General features: G+C 43.0%; 1 protein-coding gene across 2 annotated transcripts in view; it reads right to left on the bottom strand.

Annotated features, from left to right (window-relative positions):
• USP4 (ubiquitin specific peptidase 4) overlaps positions 1-18,272 on the bottom strand; it is a 31,687-nt gene extending 13,415 nt beyond the window's left edge. Inside the window, exons 1-13 of one of the 2 annotated variants that reach the window (XM_005522269.2) lie at positions 18,158-18,272; positions 17,883-18,040; positions 17,506-17,636; positions 13,955-14,081; positions 12,246-12,391; positions 11,982-12,043; positions 6,909-7,052; positions 6,161-6,278; positions 4,799-4,972; positions 4,031-4,189; positions 2,985-3,209; positions 1,381-1,464; positions 919-1,013 (exon numbers count right to left, since the gene is read on the bottom strand). In XM_005522269.2, the coding sequence (XP_005522326.2) occupies positions 919-1,013; positions 1,381-1,464; positions 2,985-3,209; positions 4,031-4,189; positions 4,799-4,972; positions 6,161-6,278; positions 6,909-7,052; positions 11,982-12,043; positions 12,246-12,391; positions 13,955-14,081; positions 17,506-17,636; positions 17,883-18,040; positions 18,158-18,270 (1,736 nt within the window). In that variant the 5' untranslated portion in view covers positions 18,271-18,272. The remainder of the gene's footprint in view (positions 1-918; positions 1,014-1,380; positions 1,465-2,984; positions 3,210-4,030; positions 4,190-4,798; positions 4,973-6,160; positions 6,279-6,908; positions 7,053-11,981; positions 12,044-12,245; positions 12,392-13,954; positions 14,082-17,505; positions 17,637-17,882; positions 18,041-18,157) is intronic. The other variant, XM_088061648.1, reaches the window with a different exon arrangement.
• Between the last annotated feature and the right edge of the window lie 3,806 nt (positions 18,273-22,078).

Here is a 22,078-nt window from a genome sequence, read left to right as displayed (position 1 = left end):
CACTCTACAAACAGATTTCACAGAAGCCAAACGTTCTTCCCAGGGATCCTAACTGGTCACACAGTTGAAGACAACAACTTTTACACAACTCTTTCATTACATCTCAGCAATACGGTCACAACAGACAGCATGAGAAAAGAACACCAGTATGTCACAGCATCCCACCCCATGAAAGGTTCACACAGCACCAGAGGATGTCAGTGCCCTCTCCAGAGAGTCAAAAATTTCACGGCAGCAACATTCTTGCACTGGAATGTTCTCACCTTTCAGCTGCAATAGAGGAACACGACTTCTACTCTCCTTACCTCACCAGATTTCAGAGGTGACTGGAAATATCTCAATCACCACACACATACAGAACATCCAGCACAACCAAATCCTCGGCTCTGCCCTCACAACCACAGTTTAGATACTAACAGTGTTAAGCACCAGTCAAGAATCTATAAAGAGCCCCCAGTCATGGTGCTCTAACAACTATCATGGATTTTGGAATGGCAGAGTACAACAGCTTAGACTTCATACTATCCTAGTAACAGCCCAAGGCTTTTGGCTGATTTGGAAAATATAAGAATAACAAGCTTGAGTAAAACTAAAAATATCAGTGAGAGCATAACTGTAATTCAGACATAATTATGTTTTAAAGAGGCTTGTAGGAAGTTCTCAACTGCATAACATAGACCAGACTAAAAGTTCATTATGACCCAAGGACCACAAACTCTTGTGTTAGAAAATTACCAGCTGCACACTGCATATGCTGACCTGCTGCTAGGAGCAGTGCTGCATTACTGCTGAGTCATGCAAAAGGTCTACAAGAAGGCTTAGGTTTTGTGAGGGGACAGATGTGGGGTTTTAGAACCAGAAACCAAAGCGAATGTTTTGCAGTATTCTTCACACGTGGCATTTTCCCAGTTTACTCACACAAAGATGTCGTCTTTTGGCATGATATGATTTAAACCTTCATCCATTTGGAAGATTTTGTGGAATCGGTGATTATACACGTCTGTCACCACCATCTAGGACAGCAAGTGAGATATGCAAAGTGATTATAGTAAAAGCTTACATAAATTTAGGCAAACTGCCTTTAAATTCAAGCAACAGTTTATTCCGGTTCTCTATTATTAGAGATTGTGTCAGCACACCAACATCAGTTGTACTTTAATTTTCTGTCCCTTCTCTTAAACCTCTCTACTGCAATGAAACTATCAGAATAAACACAGACTGCTTCATGCATCTTTTCAATCTTATGAGCAAAGAACAGCACTTTGTTACAGTTTAGGCATGAGCCCATTGAGTTCAGCTTATCACCCATATAAGAGCTAGGCCACCAAAATGCTTCAAGAACAAATATTTTTCAAAACTACTGTCTGCATTTATCCTTACATTTTCTGCAGGAACACCAGAGAGTTTGGAAAGTGATTCACAGAGATCCGAGATGGCCCCCATCATTGGCACCACAACCCGGTACTAGAAACAAAGATAATGTTATGCTTACACCAGGCAAAATAAAGCCATGAAAGGCAGAGAGCAAGAAAATGGAAATAAAATCTTAAAACTCATAAATCTTTAATTTACAGGAAGTTCTGATGAAGCTACGGTCATAACCACACACTTCAAGGTCTTCTGGATCTCAGCTTTACCTTACAAAGCAGGGATCTGGAGGGAATGAAAGCCATTAACAGCTGGCTTTCTGCTGTGATCAGGCTCAGCAGTAGTAAAACCCAGGAAAAACAAAAATCACAAGACACAGGAGCTTGCTCAGAAAATAAAATTGCTGTTTCTTTCTGTGATAAAAAACATCTTAGAGCCATTCTCTTCTATGCTGCTGAAGATCAAGACAAAAATCTTGACAGACATGGAAATACTGCAAATCAGCTCCTGCAAAGTTGCATCAGGACATGCAGTCACTCTGCTTGGGTGCCCCAGCTTGTGCTTCTCTGACATGTGGCAAGCACAAAGCTACTTTAGGGATGTGTGTGTCCATTTAAAAATAAAGAGGGGGGCAAATAAAAACCACATCTAATGAGGAGACTGAAAAAGCAAACATGTATTTTTTTTTTCCAAGAGGAACTGTTTTTCAATTCTGTTTGAAATTCAGAGGCCTTACCCATTTAGAATCACAAAACCACAGAATATGCTGAGTTGGAAGGGACCCACAAGGATCATGAAGCCCAACTCCTGGCCCTGCACAGGATTCCCCAAGAGTCCCACCATGTGCCTGAGTGTTGCCCAGACACTCCTTGAACTCTGACAGGCTTGGTGCTGTGACCACTGCCCTGGGGAGTGTGTTCCAGTGCCTCTGGGTTAAAAGCCTTTTCCTGATACCCAGCCTAAACCCTCCACTGACTCAGCTTCAGGCCCTTCCCTTGGGTCCTGTCACTGGTCACAACAGTGAACAGCTTGAACCTGCCCCTTCAATTCCCTTTTTGAGGATGTTGAAGACCACAATGAGGTCTCTCCCCTCAGTCTCCTCTTCCAGACTGAACAAACCAGTTCATAAAGCTTCCCCTCCAGACCCTTCACCATCCTCATGGCTCTCTTTGGACAGCCTCTAATAGATTCATGTCTTTTTTTCTATTGTGATGACCTAAACTGCCCCCAGCATTTGAGGTGAGGCCGCCCCAGTGTGGAACAGAGCAGGACAGTCCCCTCCTTTGACAAGCTGGTGCTGCTGTGCACCCCAGGGCACAACACAAGTTACATCTTTACATTTTTCAAGGTAACACGAGGTAAACAGGACAGTGCAAGCACATTGCTGCTTTCAGGGAGCAGCACATCACCACAGGAAGCCACTTCCAGCTGACCATGACCTTAATTTCATGAGCCAAGATTTTACAAAGTCACTTGATCTCACATCCCAGATTTTTCATTAGAAAACCCATACTACCTCACTCAAAGGTGGACATCAATATCCTTTAGATTACTTTAAGAGTCTCTACTTTAAAAGAACTCGACTTAAAGAAATTTGTGTCTTCAACATGCCTCACCTGGACAGGTCTGCGCTGTGGGTCTGCATATACCAGGGTAACTTCCATGAGACGATCCCTCCTCAAGGGCAGTGGGAGAGTTAAGTAACAGAAGGGATCAAAGGTCACAGAAACTTTAGAGCATTTGGGACAAACAAGAGTAGACTTGAAAAGACCATGAAAAATATCCACAATGATGGAATCATTCCTCAGCCTATGATTCTCCCATGCCTCTTTTGCCACCTCCTATAAAAACAATTTTAAAAAATACATTAGAAGTTACTTCTTGCAAATATTTCTACAGTGGGGTGAGCACCAGGACCAAAGAAAACTTGGAAAATTGATACTGATATGTCAATTTCATAGGGAAGGGGCTCTACCAGTATGTGTATGTCCAGCATAACACACTGGGATTTCTTCTCAGTGAAATTAAGGCCTAGCAGCAAGTCCAAATTTAATGTGATTTAGCAGAGTTTGATCAGATATTCCTTGGTGCACACAATGCCAGAAGCATGAATGGAGCTGAGGAGACAGTGACAGGGTCACATGCTGCTCTTCAGGACAATCAGGTACATTCCACTCTCCAGAAAGAATGGAGTGCTGCCTCTTGCTTTGGAAAGGCAACTACAAGTTACAGCTTTCAAGAAAAAAAGCAGAGGTTTTTCTTCTGGGAAAATGATGGCCATGTTTCACAAAGACAGTCTAAAAGGAGACAAATTACAATTCCTTCAAGACCTTCACAAGACAACTTATAAACTCCTTACCAAAGGGTATCTGGCATTTGTCTATTCAGGGCATCAAAGGCTGCTCTTAGCATAAAACTTTTTGTCTCAGGAAGAAAACTGAAAACAAATTTATTTGGCCTCTATCAGGTAAACCTGATAAGAGAATTACTTTTCTCTATTTAGGTAGAGTGCCACAAGGCATGACAAGCTTGTCCTGTACCAGGGACACTGCTCTGTAGGAAGGATGTTTGTGTGGCCTGGGTGGCCAGGAAGTGCCCCAGAACCAACTAAATGCTCTGGGAAGCACCACCTGCCCTTAGCCTTAAGTAAAGGGCACTGTACCGAATCAGGTCTGCCATTGGCATCCTTCAGCTCCAAGTAGGGCTTCTTCTTCACTCTGTTCAAATCCTCATGCAAGCCATCTAGTAGAAAAGCCAGGAGCTCCTGGGAATCCTGCTGCTGGTATCCTGAAAACTGAGGAGCAAATCGCCCAACCTGTGTCTGAAACATGAAGGCAAGAGTGAGGGGATCTAAAACACTCAGGTTGGGGATTTTGCAGAGGTCAGCTCACCACTACCTTCTGTTGGCAGGAGGCTATGGTGAACTGGATGCTAATGCAGGGAAAGGTGTCAGAACAATTTCCCCAGCTACTTTCAGCATTTCAGCAGAAAGCAGCTTTTCACACTGAAGCAATGAAAACCTTACACCAATAAACAAAGTTATAGACAAGGGGGTACGTTTTGATCTTCATTTTATAATTTTTTAGATTTGTAACTTGCACATTTTTTCTCACTGACCAAAGTTCACAGCTGGCAATTCATATGACCTTGCCTAATTTTCCAGCAAAGATCATTCTGATTCATCTGTAAACAGCTCTCAGGCTGGGAGGTCATTTACTAAGTAACGTTAAAGAGCAGTAGCCAACTCTGAGGAATGACACTACCCACTGGCAAGTTCCTCCCTGTACCCCAAAAAAGCGTTCACAAATCATGAAACACTGGAGCAATTCTGTCCTTACTGCCTTCATAACATCAAAATATGTGGCAGGCACATTAGCTTTCACTATTTCTTCTGTGCCAAAGCTGTGCTACAGGAACATGACACACTTACTTTAAACATACGTGGGGCCACGTGAGACTGCCTCCCAGACCACATCTGCTTAATGAGATCTGCATAGGCTTCTGCGATTTCTCCCCTCATCCCCAGTGGGTTGTTCTGATTTATTTCAGCTTCATATTTATCTTCCAGGAAGTAATCAGTCAAAGGAGGAGTATTGCTCAGGCACTGAAAAAGTATTAAGAAAATTAATTTACTGCACAGAACACTACATATGTGTGACAATGAAACAACAAAATGAACTTTCAAATTAGAACATGTACCAAGTTAAATTTGAGAATTTGTTTAGTAAAACAAAAGAAAATAAAAAATTAAGGCAGAAATCTGCATTTGAAAGATTGGTATCTACCAAATTGATATCTATCTAGATCGATATCTAGAAAATTAAAGCATAATGGTAAATACAAGAAAGAAAGTAACTGATCCTTAACGTGACTAGTTTGCATGATAAATTAAGATTGAAGTATGTTTGAATTAAGTCACTTTGACAATAAAAAATTTTAAAGTTTCTCTTAGCTAAGTCCAAGAAAACACAGAGTGGCTTAAGGTTATCATGATGCAACTGAAAATAAAGTCATGTTGAACAAGAAGCAGGGCAGCCCAAGTTTATTGTGGTGTCCTGAATACCACATGCATAATGCATTACAGTTATTTTAAGACCTGTTCCAGATTTCAAAGCCATCACAGAGTGACTGAAGTCATTTCACAGCACTGGTACCACAAAAAGTTTGCCCATTCCTTAAATCAAAATTCAGACAACTTATCTCATATTTTGTTTGAACTTAGCAAAAACCTACCCCAAGCACGTTTTTATGTTCTTTAAAATGAACAAAATAATCCTAAGAAATTAAGTTTAAAAGTAAAGAAAAAATTATTAGCTTTGCATCACTGTTACAGCCTTAACACCATGCACAATGAACCTGAACCCTTCCTGTGGCTTTTCATGCTCTTAATTTTTCAAGAATCTTTAACACAGGCCTAGAACTGCACGCAGTGACCTGCTCATGTCACTTGTGCAGCCCACACAAGTCAAAATATCCTGCACATCAGCCCATTTTTGGCAGGGCACAGCACTGGGACCTTATGTTACAGTCAGGCACCTGTTTAATACAACTTCCCCTGGCCATTTCAGATGCCACATATTTCAGATTCAGTCCCTAATGCCGTAATATATTTTATAGTACTAATGAACTAAACATAAGCCAAATTAAACATGATTTTTGGGCCCATTTTTTTGAGGTATAGTCTCCTCAAGGAATCACATTAAATATTCTCTTTTTTCACAGATTTTAATCCACAATATGTATGAGACTGATCTTTTATTTAATTGTAATAAAGGCTCTTTCTAATTCTTACCTGTAATGCAGAATTCATGAAGCAGGTGTTTCCAAGGTTACTGAGTCCACAGAGTCCAGGCTGTGACAGGGAAGCACTGTCCCTGCAGTTGTAAGAGTTACAGACAAACCCAGAACCTCTGGAAAAAAAGACAATACAGTGAATTCCAATGAGTTTGCTGAGTCTCAATACCACTTAAAAGTCACATCAAATACAAGTCAGAAAACTCTTTACTGAAATTTTTTTACCAGGCTCCCTGTTTCTGCTGCTTCACAGGGGCTAGTGCTGAATACCAGAAACGTGAAATGTCCATGCTAAGTTTGGAAACATTAATCCTGACAAAGTCTATTATTAATTTATGGCTCATAACACGTTCATTTCCTCTGTCTGTAAGTACACAGCACACTATCCTAATGCAGCAAGAGTCTATATAATATACTTTAATAAATAATAATAAAATTATGATCCATACCTGGAAAAGCTTATACCACAATGAAAGAATATAATCCCTTCCCTCATGCTCTCAGTCACCTCAAAAAATAGGCAATGCTCTGGCAGTTAGTAAGCTCTGGAACATGCACTACTTTTGCAAGTGAGCAAGGAACAGCAGAAGGCAGTGGCTTCAAAAAACTAAGTTTGATAAACAGGTAGTACAGAGAGTAGTACAACTCCTCTAGGGCACCACCACACTCCTTTTCTATACAGGCAAGGATGCATGGGATCACTCACATGAAGGATGACAAAACAAAAAGAACATTCCTGCTCTTACCCCCTGCCCAGGTGGGAGCTGTTCAGTCCATAGGAGTTACTGCTATCACCGTTAGTAATGACAGAAGTGGCAGACACTGAGGAGTAAGAACTTGCTGATGATTTTGTAGAGGTAGTAAAGTTTCTGCTAGTTGCAGTGCTTGATCTGGGAGAAAGGAAAAAGAAGTAGAAACAGTGCTACTACTTTTTTTATCCCCAGCTCCACCTCCCACAAAACTCCAAGGACTTGCTGTGCTACAGTTAATTACCCCACACAGAATTTACTGCCTTGATCTGTTTGATCACATTTCCAAACCACTGTCTGGAACAGAAACATCAGGAAAAAAGGACCAGAAGTAGGAGCAACAATTATTGCTAAAAGGCAAATCTGGGTCCCAGATAGAAATAAGTAGCAATTCACAAAGTGTGAATGAGAGGGAAGCAAGCTTTAATTTTATGAGTAAACCACCTTAAAATTAGCAAGCAAACCCTCTGCAAATCTTAAGACCACAAAACACTCTACCTGCATTAAAAATTGACCAGGTCAGCCCTTCCCTGCCTGAAACTCAGACCATCTATTCAAACACGTTAATCAAGAAGAAGATAACCAACAAGGCACTAAAATTTAACAGTGTCTTGTCATAGACAGTTCCATAAAAAAAAACAGAATCACAAGATAGTACTAATTTTGACACTATTTAATTTCTCTGTAGTAGGAGTTGACTGGGATTAGGCCTAATCTTTCCATCTCTGCCCAAATAAACAAACAAAACCAAAAGCAAAATGGTGCAGGACACCAACAGCCACACAACAGTGGCTATTATCCCCAAAACCCAGCAGAGAGCCAGCAGAAGACAGGGCTTTCAAGCTTCAGCTTGTCCATTTATTATTTTTTATTGTGGCCCTCATTTTCAAATGATACAAACTAAAAATGGATATTCATAGTTAAGATGGTACTAAAAGAATGTGCTGGAAAACCTCTGTGGGGAAAAATCTATACAACAATGAACAAGCCATAAAGGCCATGACAAGGCAGAACAGCTGGACAACCTCAACAGTTTGGAAATAAAATAGCAGTAAATAAATACAGCAGTAAACAAGTTACAAGAGGAGCTTCCAGATGAAATTGGAAAACCCCAAACACAGTCAAAACCTGAAGCATGCTAAAAAACTTCACCAGCCAGCACAACAAAAAAGTATACTGGACAGTATCCTAGAATGAATGAGATCCACCAGAATAACTGAGAAAACCATTTCTGGGACAATACACAACATTCTGTCATTGCATGTTGGAGATGGAACTTCAAGATTACCAGGACACCAAAGCAATATCAATGGGAAAACAGAAGATCTAGACTATACAACAATTATCAGACTCATATGTGTGGGTTTCAAGGGTTAAGAATAAAACAATTTAGGAAACAACAACATGCAAATCCATAATGAACACATTTTAGAAGTTTGAAGTAGTGAATTATCTAGAAGCAAAGAGGAGCAATCTAGAAAATGCTGGAGTTGAGAACTGAGCATCTCTGCTTGACACGTTTGATCTCCCAGAGAGAGAACAGAGAAACTCAGAAGAAAATCTATTGGTGAAAAAGGAAAAGGAGGACAACCTCCTAAGGAATTTCAAGATTTCCAGCAGAAGCATATAGACATTGTTTCAAGAGTCACATGGCAACTAGAATTTCAAGTATTTCAACAGCATCCTACACAAACAAAAAAACAGCTAAGCATTACAAAAGAAGGTAAAAAACAAATCAGAAAGCAAAGGTAAGACGTAAATCATAGAGTGGAAAAAAGTCTACCCATAAAGTCACCCAGGATCTTGAGTGAATTCCAGCTAGAAAACTGTGAAGGTTCATGTAAGTAGCAAGACAACATGAGAGGCTAACAGCTCTCCATGTGAGATTAAAAAAACAGAACTCAGATATATTTGGGAAGTTAAAAAATTCTACCTATTCCTACATTTTAGATGTTACTCATCTATATGTAAGTACTGAAGAAAAAATTTCCTAAGGACACCTTCTTCCCCTCATTTCACAAGATTGTCACAAAGGCAACCACTGATTTCAGGTGAAGGGCACAGAGAGCAGCTAAGAAAAACATTTGTCTTTGAAAGCTTGGAACCTTCCAAAATGTTCTGGCCTACTCGGTGGGTTAGCACTGAAACACAACTTCATCTTCACAATACTGAACCACATTGTCCCCATCTGCAGGTAAATACAGCTGCTTTATTATGTCTTGCTACAAAACCTGTGAAAACCCCACACAAATGGCAAGTGAGAAGAAATCCTGAGACTTACAGGACAAAGAGGATAATTTCAAATGACTCTGAATCCATATGGTTGTTAAGTTAAAAAGACTCCTAAACTAAACAACTTGAAAAAATACTGTAAAAGGCTTTCAAGTGGTTGAAAGACACAGATAGAAGAAGTGTTTCAATTCAGCTGAGGACACCTTCAGAGCCCAGAGTCAGTTCTCCTCCTTTACACAACCAATAATAGAATAGTAATTTTGTGACAAAAAGTTTTTGTCAGAGCCAGATTAGCTGATATTTTATTCAATTGACAAAGCAGAGGCTGTAATGGATGCTCATTTAAGAAGTTCTTACATGCAAAAACCTCTATAACTTATGTTACATCCTCAGGGCTCCTCTGTAAGCCTGGCATCTGCTGCAAACTCAAGCAGTTCAAAGTCATGGAATAAAGATCTGCACACAAAATATTTAGCCCAGCTGCTGAAGGGGTCCTCTGAAATCACACAGTGTCAGCACACAGTGCCATGAGTAAACAGAGGAGATGGAAGAGGAAACAGCAGGAAAATTCTAGCTTCAAGCAAAGAACCAAAAGGTATTTTACTGCAGCATATTGCAAAGGGAGACAGCTACCAGGCAGATGCTAAATACAACTTCACTCCAGTTTTCAAATACAATACCTGACGGAAGAGGTGTTATTTTTAAAGAACTACACAACTTCTTGTTTGCTTTTGCTAAGAAAATTATATCCATGATAAAAATGTGTGCTAGGGCTGAAATGGATTCTGCTAGTTCAGGACTTTATTTGGGGAGTCTTATAAGTAACAATTTAAGATTACTAAATTGCACAGAGTCATGGATATACTCTCCTTTCAGAAACAAAGTATGCCTCTAATTTTTAAATTCCTAGAATAAGTAAATCCACAATCTCTTCTGAAACTTTGTCTAGAAGTAAAAGTAGTTTCAAACTACAGTAAGAAGAAAGTCTTTTGTTCTTTAGAGAGCAGCAAACTAACAAACAGCAGTGGTCAAGCATAGGCTGAATATATGGCCCAAGGACTGCTGTGGAGTTTAAGAGCATTTTTCCTGTAAAATGTCAGCCAGATTGATGGCTGGGGAAACACAAGGACAGTTGCCAAACTTGTGGAAAAGCTATTTCCTCTGGTAGGGGGCCAGCGCCTCTGACAAGTAGCAAATGGTGAGGAAAAGTCCTGATGTGACACAGAACCACCCACCCCATGGTCACCTTACACACACGCTCTGCAAGTAGGACAGCTTTCCAGAGCCTCTTTTGGCACTTCGGCAGTAATGCAGGTGCTCACCATTTATCTATCAACAGCAGAGAGCTCTACATCCTGTTTGGTTTATGTCATCAAAACTCTAAATTTGGGAAAAGCTCCCTCATAAGCTTTCAGTAATAAACTGAAACAGCTCACAAAAAAAAAAAAGAAATCCAAATATTAAGTTCCTCATGTATTTTCTGGAGCTGAGAAATAGAACACTGGCAAAAGTTTGCCTAAGATAGGATGAAGCACAAGACAAAGTACAAAAGAACAGATAATCCTTGTATTAATTTATATAATTCTTTCCCATTATCACCATTATCAGCATCAAGTCAGTTTCACAAGTTTCATGCTACAATAAGAAAATATTTTTATGTCATTAGAAAATTCTAATCTACATACCAAGAACCACGTACATTTATCTCTCACTAGAGGTTAAATCAAAGCCTTTAGATATCAGACTAGCCTGACAACAGACTACTCTGAGGCCTGAGAATGCTACACAGCTCCTTTTCAGCTTTGCTTCATGCAGAAACAAAAGGTTATGACCTGGTCTTACACAGCTGCCTCTCCCATACTGACTGTCAACCAGGTACATTAGATGAATGTTTAGTTGCTCTTCACATGACACTTCTACAGAAAGCTCACTGTAATCCCATGGGCATTCTCCTGATTCATTTACACAGTACAACCTCTCAAAGTACTGTTTCAAAATCGGTTTCACTGACCTATCTGATCAACTCTTCAAGTTTAACACTAGTGTATCCTGATTTCAAATGAGATCACTTGACATCAAGTTCTGTAAGTTAACTGTATTGTTCAGAAAAGCATTTTCCTTATCAATATCAAGTCTGATGGCCCCTGGGATGGAACCAAGTAGGCATCAGACAGGGAAAGTCATCAACTTCTACTTTCTGCAGCAGGACTTGATATGAGCAGTTCCTCATCATTGCAAGCAACTTCCATTCTACACCATTCACTCTATACACATATTTCACCAAGCCCTGCAATTACCCATCTCTTCTCTAAATCAGACAGCACTGAGAGAATCTGTATCACATTTACAGGCTTCTGTAATTGTCTCTTGCGGGGGCGGGGAGGGGGGTTGTGGTCAGCTATTTCTATACCCTTTTTAAGGGGGAACTACCAGAACTCTGAGCATTCACTACTGGCAGGTTTGGAAATACACTCCAAGATCCTTTCTGTCCTACAACAGCAAAGGACAGATGATTTGTTTCATTGTGCAGTGTACAGAGGTAGCTTTTTAAGCAGACTAGTTCAATGCAAATAGCACTTTTGTCTCCTAAGCACTATAGAAACCCTAAGCTATTTAATCCTCATACAACCTGCTTGTAACAGGCTTTAAAACATGCTCTTGCTAAGAAAAGAAACCAGCAGCAGAACCACTGAAGAATATTTGAGATTTTCTCTCCTTCAAAATAACCAAAACAAAGCAGGCCACAACAGCCAGTGATAACCAGAGAACACGTAGGCACTAGAGCCTAGCAAACAAACTGCACAAAATAACAGAAACCTTTAGAACATGCTTGCTTACTTTGCCAGGCAATGCTGTCCAGGCCACGTGCCATCTTCATTTTTCACTTCTATTAAAACAACCTGAAAGAGAGTGCAGGTAATAAAGGTACTGCAAGTCTGTTACACATTTTGCAAAAGCATTAGCAAATCCCATTGTCAATGCTTGCTCAAAGTACATAAAAGCAAGTGAAAAAAAATACACATCAGCAAAAGCACTACATGAAATGAAACAAAAAAAAAAAAAAAAGGAAAAAAAAAAGAGAAAAAAAGTTATGCCCCTTACCTGACCCTGATAGAGCCCTGCATCTTGCACTGTGCTATCCAGCTTGCTGAGCTGCTCATAAGTGTTACTCATATACCTGTTCCATAGCCTGGTTTCCTTCTCAGCTGGGATATTGAATAGCTTTCTCATTTCTTTCTCGATGGTAGCTGTTCAGGAGAAAGAAAAAACACCAAAATTGCTAAAACATGGGTGCTTTTGAGAAAACACTAACACATTCATTCAGCAATGAGGTACATCACTTATCCTTCAAGATCCTTCACGTAGAAAACATTATGGAAGCTATAATTGCTCATGTAGTTTGTCTAATATTAAGTCTGAAAGAATAAAAAACTTCTGTTTTCAGTCATGTAGTTGCCTGTCAAGCCCTCAAACCAGTAACATGCAGAACACTTTGAGAACTTTCTGCCCAAAGGCCAACTTCTCTTCATCTGAAAACACAGGTTCAAGTTTTCAGTTACTACTGTCAAGCTGCCCATAAAGATGCTGTATTGGTTTTGCACGTCCTGGTTTTTGGTAGCAGGGGGACACAGCGGTGGCTCCTGTGAGGAGCTGCTGAAAGCTTCCACCATGTCCAGCAGAGCCAAGCCCTGATGGCTCTGAAGTTGGACATGCTGCTGGCCAAGGCTGGGCCAATGAGAGAGGTTGGTGATGCCTCTGTGGTGATTTATTTAAGAAGAAAATCAAAACTAAGTCTCAGTTTTGCTCCTAGTCAAGAGGAGAGGAGGAGGTGAGAACGTGTGAGGGAAACAACATGGAGACACCAAGGTCTGTGGAGAAGGAGGGGCAGGAAGTGCTCCAGGTGCCAGAGCTGAGGTTCCTCTGCAGGTGAGGACCATGGCAAAGCAGCTGTGCCCTGCAGCAGGGATGCAGAGATCCACCCACAGCCCGTGGGGGAGGTGCCCATGCTAGAGCAGGTAGGTGCCTGGAGGAGGCTGTGATCCCGTGGGAGATCCAGTGGAGAGAGAGAGATCCAGTGGAGAGAGGGGGCCCTGCTTCCAGGCTGGAGCAGCCTGTCCTTGGAGGGCTGCACCCCGTGGGAAGAGAGACCCACGTGGCAGCAGTTTTGGGAAGACTGCTGCTTGTGAGACTGGAACAACGCCAGAAGTTCACAGAGAACTGTCTCCCATGGGAGGGATCCCATGGCCTCACAGGGGAAAAGGCCTCACTTCCTCTCCTGGAGCAGTGGAAGAAAACCTCAGTGCTGAACTGACCCAAAATCCCCTGTGCCCTGTCTCCCTGTGCTGTTGGTGCAAAGGAGGGAGGGGCTGGGGAAAGAAAAGGTGTTTTTAAGGGTTTATTTTTACTACTTATTATCCTCCTCTGACTCCATTAGTAATAAACTCAGTTTATACCTCTAAGTTGAGCTTATTTTTGCCCTTGCAGTATTTTCTCACAGTCCTTATCTCAACTCATGAACCCTTTGTTAATTTTTTTCTCTCCTCTACCCAGCTGTGGCAGGGGAGGAGGGGGAGTGGGCAGTTTTCATGGGTGGCTGGCATTTGGCCAGTGTCAAACCACGACAGATGCTTTCTTCAGTTTAGTGATGTAGATGCAGAACAGTTGACATTCAGCATTTTAACATGTGAAAAATATAGCAATGAGAGAGAGAAAAAAAGTCAGATTTGCTCCACTCTGGAGGTCCTGGAGGGCACAGATTATATCTTGAGACAGCCTCAGAGCACAGCTTCATCTATCAGAGAACTACTTACCAACAGTATCTGCCTTGCTGAAGTGGCAGCTGATGACATTGTCGGGATCACTGCTCTCGCACAGCTTCAGCTCCAGGAGATAAACCTCAACCTTATAGTGCTTCACAAACAGCCCGTACTCCACCACCTGCACACAGGGAACAAAGCAACACAAAGCTGCAACACTGAGCAGCCCTCTAAAGTACACAGTTCTAAATACTGTGAGCCTTTTGGAGTGTTCAGAGTCAAGCCATAAACTGAACAGTGACTCGCTCCTACATTCAGTCACCCGCTTGTTTGGGGGGTTTTGTTTGGTTTTTAAAACAGGAAATCCCAGGGCTTTCCTTCCACAGTGCAAAGTTCAAGAAGTCAATCATCACAGTTGAACTGACAGTGTCAGCTAATTGCTCATGAGAAATATTTGATAACACAAAGCATTCTAGAAGAAAATTACCTTTGCCTCTAGTTTTTGGCTAAGTTTTATAAAAAAAAAAAGGTAACCAGGCTGGAACACTGAAGCAAAATCTCTTCTATCAGAAGCGAGCAGACCAAAGCATTATTTTTCTGCATGGTACACAGAACCTGCCTCATTACTCTCTCCTAGAAAGAACAGAAAAGTACCTCTGAAGTTGTTTTGATGACAACGCTTTATTTCAGAGTACTTTTCTAATCAATTTCACATTTGAGAGAATATTCCAATAGGTACATTTACTCCTGCTACTAGCACCAGCATATTTTTTAAAAAGCTTCCCTAAAACTGGACACCATTCTTCACCTACAGATCATAAAACACATTATGCCAGCAAGAAAAGCACATTTCACAGGCCAGTTATGAGACACCTGCAATGTAACACAAGGAGTAAGAAAAATTCTCTCCAGAGTTCTTGGCAGCTACAAAGCCTCTGAAACTGATACCATATTTCATTGAAAAAGCTGGTATAATTTTTAAGAGTAACAGCGAGAGGCATTTGGTCAATATCCTTCATTTGCTTAAACTTTCAGTCAGACCTGAATTGGTCAGGCAGTTGGACCAGATCATTAAGTCCCTTCCAACTGAAATATTCCATTCCATTCATGTGACAACAGATTTGGTATGATCTACATCTAACATTTTACAGAAAAAAAAAACCAAAACTGCCCAGCTTTGGAAAGGAACTAAGAATTAAGACCTAAACTTATAGAGTATAAACATATAAATTATGTTTCCATGTTTGGAGGATTTTTGCTTTTATAAGGCTGTTATTAGATATGCAAGGTGCTTTAAAGGTAAATAATTAACACACATATTTGGAAAGATCTTCAGTACTTTGCTGTTACAACAGAAAGTAAAGCTCCCTGTTTAAACAGCTTCTTGACAGGCAGAGCAGACTTCTTTTTAAGAAAGAAAAGAAACCAAGTCAAAAGTTTTCCATTTATTTTTCAGAATAAATGTCACTAAATGTGACTTCCTGTTCTCCAGTATTCTGTAGTTAGAAACAAATAAAAGCCATATTCAGAAATGAAAAGAACTCTTTCCAAGAAGTTCCTGATCAGATCATTGTGTCCATCAGGATGGAGGAATGAAGTCTCTAATCACCTGCAGATGTCTTTTAAACCACATCTGACCAGCTTCCTTGCTCTCTGCCAAAGTACAGCTCAGGCCATGCCACAGCACAGCAATCTCAGCACAACTCAGCCGCTGAGGAAGCACATTAATACACCTTCCAGTGGGACTCTAGAGATGACTGCCCAAAAATATGGTTTGAGACTATCAAAAGGAACCTGAACCACAAATAAATCTCGCCTAATCCTCCTGTACTTGGCTCTGATCATCAAACACAGAGATGGAAGAAATATATTTTAAAACCATAAAGCTGCCTGAAAATCACTTCCCAGATCCTACTTTTATGGATATTTTAATGTATGAATTACAATTGATCCATCTTTAGGAAAAGTCTTAAAGCATTCAAGGACCACAAGTTTAAGTGCTTGACTTTTAATGCTATCTGGGGAATACTGTAACCAGATCCTACCTACATTCTACTCAGGTGCAGCAGTGCAGCTTCCATGTCTCACTGACCCACTGGATTTTTGTAAGAGGCTGTTACAGCCCACAAACTTACTATTCTGCTATATTTTAGCATCATCTTAAATATAAAACCCCCCTTCAGCTACCAGGTTAACAACAGAGACTGACAGTTTCATAGCAATTCAAAACTTAAAAAAATTCACTCTTAACTAGACTCAGAATAACCTGACACATTAGGTCTGTAAACCAGCAAAAGCTCTGAGCTCTACCCCCTTGGTTATTGCACCACTGAAAGTAGCACCAGATACTACAACAAAAGAAGGCTCATGCAGTTAAGTGCAAGTGTTTCCCCAATAGCTCCCAAATCTCTTGTCAACTTCCAAATTTTTCAAAAAAGGGAGTGGGCAATAACATGCCATGTTTTGTGAAAGCCATCAGCCAGTTCACAAAGGAAAGCTCCCTCACTTGGAGAGGCACTGATCAGTAACAGTACCAGTTCTCCCTCTCAGCACAAACTTGCAATTCCTCAAGATGTTACGCGCTTCTCTAAAACCACATCTCCTTTACATGCTGCAATTATTTTCTTCTCTCCTATTTCTTGCTTCCATGGGAGTTCTGTCTACTCAGCTGAGTGAACCTGAGGTCACCTGGTGATCCTCACCAGTCCTGAAGACATCAGAATTTCTCACTACACACAATTTCTAGCCCACACTGAATGACAACATTCCAGTACCACTGATCACCACTTCCTGATCTGACTTCCCTTTTGGTGCCACACTTTCCTAGGTCTTGCACACCTTGGAGTAACCCTTAGTTACAACACAGTGCTGCTTAAACATAAGGGATGTTAATTCCATACATTATACCAACATTTGGTGTAGTGATTCCTCTTTTAATGAGCCCCACAGACTGGCACTGGTCAGTTTAACCACTACAATATTCTAAGACTAAAATAAAAACAAAAAACCTTTTACCTATACACATTTTTTAAAAACAAACAAACCCCCCAAGCTTGCCAATTTCACCTTGCAGAACAGTTTATATGCTCAGAATACATACATGACTGCATTTGCCAACCAGAAATATGACTTACAGGACAAAACCATATATCTGTCTCTTTATAATGATTTCAGAACCACGCAATTTTGGAAAAGAAAACAAGAATCACCTTAGTCTCCAGAGGAAGCCCCTAACCCTTCTGCACTAAAAGACTCATTCTGTCCTAGAAGATATACAAGTTTGACCAGCAACTTATACTTGTCCACAAAGTAAAAACTATCCTATGCAATATAAAAGCACTGTACTAGTCCAAGGAATCATAACCTGAACAAGGTTCAGGGCTCTTGCCCCAAATAATCCATCAACTCAGAACCCCTGAACATTCAGGCATTTTGGCTGAAATACAGGCATGTTGTTCTTTCAGACAAGGCAAGAAGACATCGCGTTATTATCTCCAAAGAGCTGCTGAGAATCCTGTCTTAGCTGACATCTGGCAAAATAAACAGTCTAGGTTTGATGGAGATCAAATGATGAAATCAGGAGAAGTTGATTCAGCCGTACTTACTTTCCTCACAATAGGCTGCTGCCCATCTATGCAGCCATACCACGCTACTAGTTTGTTCCAGGCTTCGGTGGGCACCAGCACATAATCCAGCTCATCAATGAGGTGTTCCTTTAAACTCTGAGTTTCTGGATCTAAAAGGGAGACAGATGGCAGAGAGCGGGCATCAAACACCACCTTTTCTTCTCCAGACCCACACACGTACTGCCAGGACTCCAAGAAACACCGGCGCTCCCAGGGAGGCAGAGCCGGGTCAGTCCCGTCACGTACAGGGCGGTGCGGCCGCGTGCCCTCTCCAGCACTCGGCTTCGAAAGCGAAAGCGGCGCGGGGAAGTTCCCCGGCCGAGCCCGAGCCGCGGCCCCCTGCCCGCAGCACTCACCGACGAACAGGCCCGAGTTGTCGATGGGCCCCGGGAACAGGCCCGCGTTGTCGACGGGGCCCGGGAAAAGGCTGGGGTCGCCGGCGCCGAACATGTCCCAGCTGTCAAAGCCCACATACTTCTTCCACTGTTTGAACCACCGGCTCTCCACCAGGTACCTGCAACACACGGTACCGCCCGGAGCGGCCCCTCAGCGGCGGCGCGGCCCGGCCCGCAGGCCCCGCCGCCCGCAGGGGAGGGGGACGGGGAGGGAGGGGAGGCGCGGGTGTGCTCACCAGGACTCGCCGGGCCGGAGGGCCGTGGCCAGGAGCGGCCCCAGCTCCGCCCGCTGCTCCGCCGGGTCCGGCCGGGCCCGCTCCCCGCGGCCCGCGCCCCCCGCCATATCCATGCGCGAGACCCGGCGCGGGCGGAGGTCGGCGCGCGCACGAGCGCGCGGGCGGGCACGCGCTGAGCGAGTGGGAGGGACCCGCCCCGCCCGCGCGCGCTGCGTGACGGGGTGGGCGGGGCCGCGCGCGCTATGGCGGCGGCCGCCATCTTGCGGCGGAACCGTGAGGGCGCTTGGGTGGTGCGGCAGCTGTCACGCAGAATGTCATTATGGGGGCCGCAGGGAGAGCCCGGGGAGCAGGAGCATTCGTCCCCGAGGGGGCGGACCTCGTCTCCGAAGGGGTTTCATGGTCGACAGGGCTCCCGGGCTGGCTTAAGTCCTCAGCTAAAAACACTTCTGCAAACACTGCTCCCTTCCGCCTCTGCAGCAGCAGCACCAACCCAGCCTTCCCCAAACCTGCTCAGGGTGGCGGCTGCCAGCTCACTGCTCTGGGCTGCGAACACTGTGTGCTTCACTTTCTCACCAAGAATCTCCCCCCTAAATTATGGCTCAGTGAAGATCGAACCCAGACTGAAAGCTTTAGCTCTTCATAAAGATTTTATTTTCCTTTCCCTCAGGGCAGTACCTGACAAAACAGGTGGCAGAACTGTTTGGTTGGACTGTGGTTGCAGTTTCAGACGCTCCATTTTCTCACATGGAACACACTGATGAGGGCGTTGGATTTCAAAATGTTACAGGAATAAACGGGAGAACGGGTGTGTGACCGACTGGGGAGTGCTCAGCAGTTTGGGTATTGTCTCAGGAGAGAACTGTTCGAGGGGATTTAGGTATTGATCCCTCGAGTAGCATGTCCTGTGCTGCTGAGGGAGCCTGTCCTTGAGAAGGGGGCATCTTGAGAAGAATTCAGAAAATCTGCCTTGAATGGATGCACCAAGGAAATCCCTTTACCTTATGTGAAGAAAAGGTAGGGGTGCTATGACTGCCTGTGCCAGGAGCGTTCTGGCAGCACCACGGGCAGGGGGGCTCTGCCAGCCTGGCACTGCTGCTGCAACCAGGGCAACGTGATAAAAGCCTTTATCTTCCTGACAGCAGGGCAACTCCATTCAGTTAACACTGAAAGGACCATTTTCTCCTTCCAGTAAAAGTTGAGTGTTGTTACTTCAGTTTTTCTCAGAGGGCAGGGCCCCTTCGGGCTCTAGCACACCCTATTATGGCAAGGCTGGGTGTGTTTTTAAAATGAGTCAGCTATTCTGAGATAACGCTTGTGTGACTGACCTCACTCTGCTAATGAATTACTGACTGCTCATAGAAAGTGTGGTAAACAATTAAAAGGTTTAATTCAGATCTTTCTGATTCAGTGCAAGAAAATTACATTGTGGCAGTTTCACTGTAGACAGAGGTGTCTGTGTTCTCCTGTCTCCTCAAGCACTTTCCTTTCAGCCATTGACTTCTGCCCTGATCTCCAGCTCAGCCCAATGGCTGTGAAAGTGCCACTGACAGCAGCAAAGCCCCCTTCAGGGCTCCCCTCCACAGGACCGGAGGCATGAGTTCCCAGCCTGTCTTTTGATGGCAATGATCAAACACAGTGACTGAAAGCTGCCGAGGAGAAACGAAATTTAAATAGCTGAAAGAAGCTTGTACAGAGTAAGAGAGGTCTCAGACTCAGGCTGATGGCACTTCCGTTGAGTAGAACTTCTGAACACCACATCTCATCAGACAGGATTTCAGCAGATAGCCCAGGGTTTAGTGGGCAGAACACTAGCGAATCTGAGAGAGGGAGAAAGGGCCAGGAATTATAATTTTTCTTGGAATTAGTTAACACTTCTGACTGCTCCAAATATTTGAATTTGTTTAAGGATTTAAGAAGTTGGCAGCAACTATCAGCAGCTAAAGGGGGGAAGAAATAAATCACTAGGAAGGGGGACAAGTAGGGGACAAACAGTTTCTATGAAGGAGAGAATATATGAAACTTTGATGTGCAGAAGAATGGAAAAGCAGGAACACTAACAGAGGGATTAATTGTTTGCAATTAAAGTGTGGTGTAGGAGTATATATGTGACAGACGGGGGATGTTGAAAGGACAACATCCTCAAGCCACAGAAGCAACCAATTGTGATAAAGTAGTATTTATTTTAAGGTTTCCCTCTGAGTCAGTCTGTTTCTCTCTGGAATTACAGAAATTACAGAAATAGAACTGGGCTGGTTTATAATCCCTGAGGAATTGCCTGGGATTCTTCATGCCTCCTCTCAGCACAGAGCTGCTGCCTGTGGTGAAACGTTCACCTCATCACAACACCAGCCAAGGTTTGTGTGTGAGATCCTGTGTGGGGACCATGCTCCACTGTCCCTGTCACTGCCGGAGAGCTCCAGCTGGTGCCTTCTGCGACACAGTTCCCCGGAGCCAGCTGCTCCAGGAAGTGCTGAAACCAGACCGGGAATAACAAGGCTGGGCAGCTTTCAGCCGTGCTGCAGAGCTCCTGCTGGTGTGCTTACAATGGGATTACACTTGCTTTCTTGCTGGCATGGCTCATTTTTGTCCTGGAATCACGTCACTGTACTGCTTCTGTCACGGTTGGAACTGTTCTGGAGCTGTTGCTTTGTTTTCCTGCTAGCACAGCCCCAGCAGTCAGAAGGTAAATAAATCTCTTGGCCATAGGCAAAGAATAAGCACAGTGCAAGGTGCTCTTCTGACCAGCAGGCATGACAAGAGACCTTTTTAGGCAGGATGGAACTCCAGCAGGTGTTTGGTTCTGCTCCCTGTAGCTGTGAGCCTTGACCAGAGCCAGAGGTTGGTTAGGAACAGAGGAGGCCCCACTCAAACGGCTCAAGTTTGGTGAGTCAGGAATGAGGAAGTGCCACAGCTTACATTGAGAAAGATTTTTCAGTGCCCTGAGTTTCTGCAGCTCATGATCCCCTGTACTGTCCACCTATTTCAACATCCTGCATTAATGAGGGAAGTAGAACAACTGAAAAAATAATTCCCTACACCATGCATCATCTGCTGCAAAGCTTAAATAGCTGCTGAAAACATCCTGTTTTTTTCTATTAAACTGTTCTGGGGTTTAAGAAAATAGCCCGGTGAGGATTGTGCAATCTGAGTTCAAAGCTTGATGACTCAGGGGTAGCGGCAAGGGTGGTGCTGGTTGGAGAATTTACCCAGTCTCTCCTCAGCCTCGAGGGATCCTTGGATATAGGTGCAATAACAGAGCAACTATGAATTTGTGAAGTGAAAAGCTACAAATAAGAAAAAAACACCACCAAACCCTCTAATCCTGAGTGTTTTTATTATGAAAATGGTGAAATGCTTGAAAGCATTATGCCTTCCCTTGGAGAGACCAAGTTAGTCTGGGTAAGGACTCCTCAGTCCCACACCAAGTTTATGCTCAGTGCTACAAGGCCTTGTGAGGAGAGGCTTGTAATGAAAATGTGCTCACAGAGCAATTTCAGGAGTGAAAGTTTTCCTGTTGAAGACGTTGAGCTACTGGGCAGAAGGATGGAAGGTGAAATTTGGCACAGGCTCATGATTTACCACAGGAAACCAATCACAATTCCAGCCACTTAGCAGCAGCCTGTAAAACCAGGATTGCTGAGCAGGGCCGAATGTTAGAATTATTACTAAATCAGAGAATCATTAAGATTGGGAAACACCTCTAAGATCATTGAGTACAATTGTAGCGACTTCCCATTAAGTACTTCTCAGCTCCATGGTTGGCAGGAGTCAAAAAAACTATTAGGGAAGAAGTAAAAAGAAAGTATTTCCTGGCACATGTGCACCTGGGAGTGTCATATAAAATTCCTGTGCCCAAAGGGAAACAAGAACACTTAGGCAAGGCACAGTTTCCGTGTGCCAAGTGGTTGAATGGGGTGGTAT

The sequence above is a fragment of the Pseudopodoces humilis genome, chromosome 13, assembly GCF_049639895.1.
Source record: "Pseudopodoces humilis isolate 2021_Gansu_Grassland_sample_001 chromosome 13, ASM4963989v1, whole genome shotgun sequence".
NCBI lineage: Eukaryota > Metazoa > Chordata > Aves > Passeriformes > Paridae > Pseudopodoces > Pseudopodoces humilis.
Note: the sequence above shows the minus strand (reverse complement) of the source record. Positions and strands in the feature narration are given on the sequence as shown.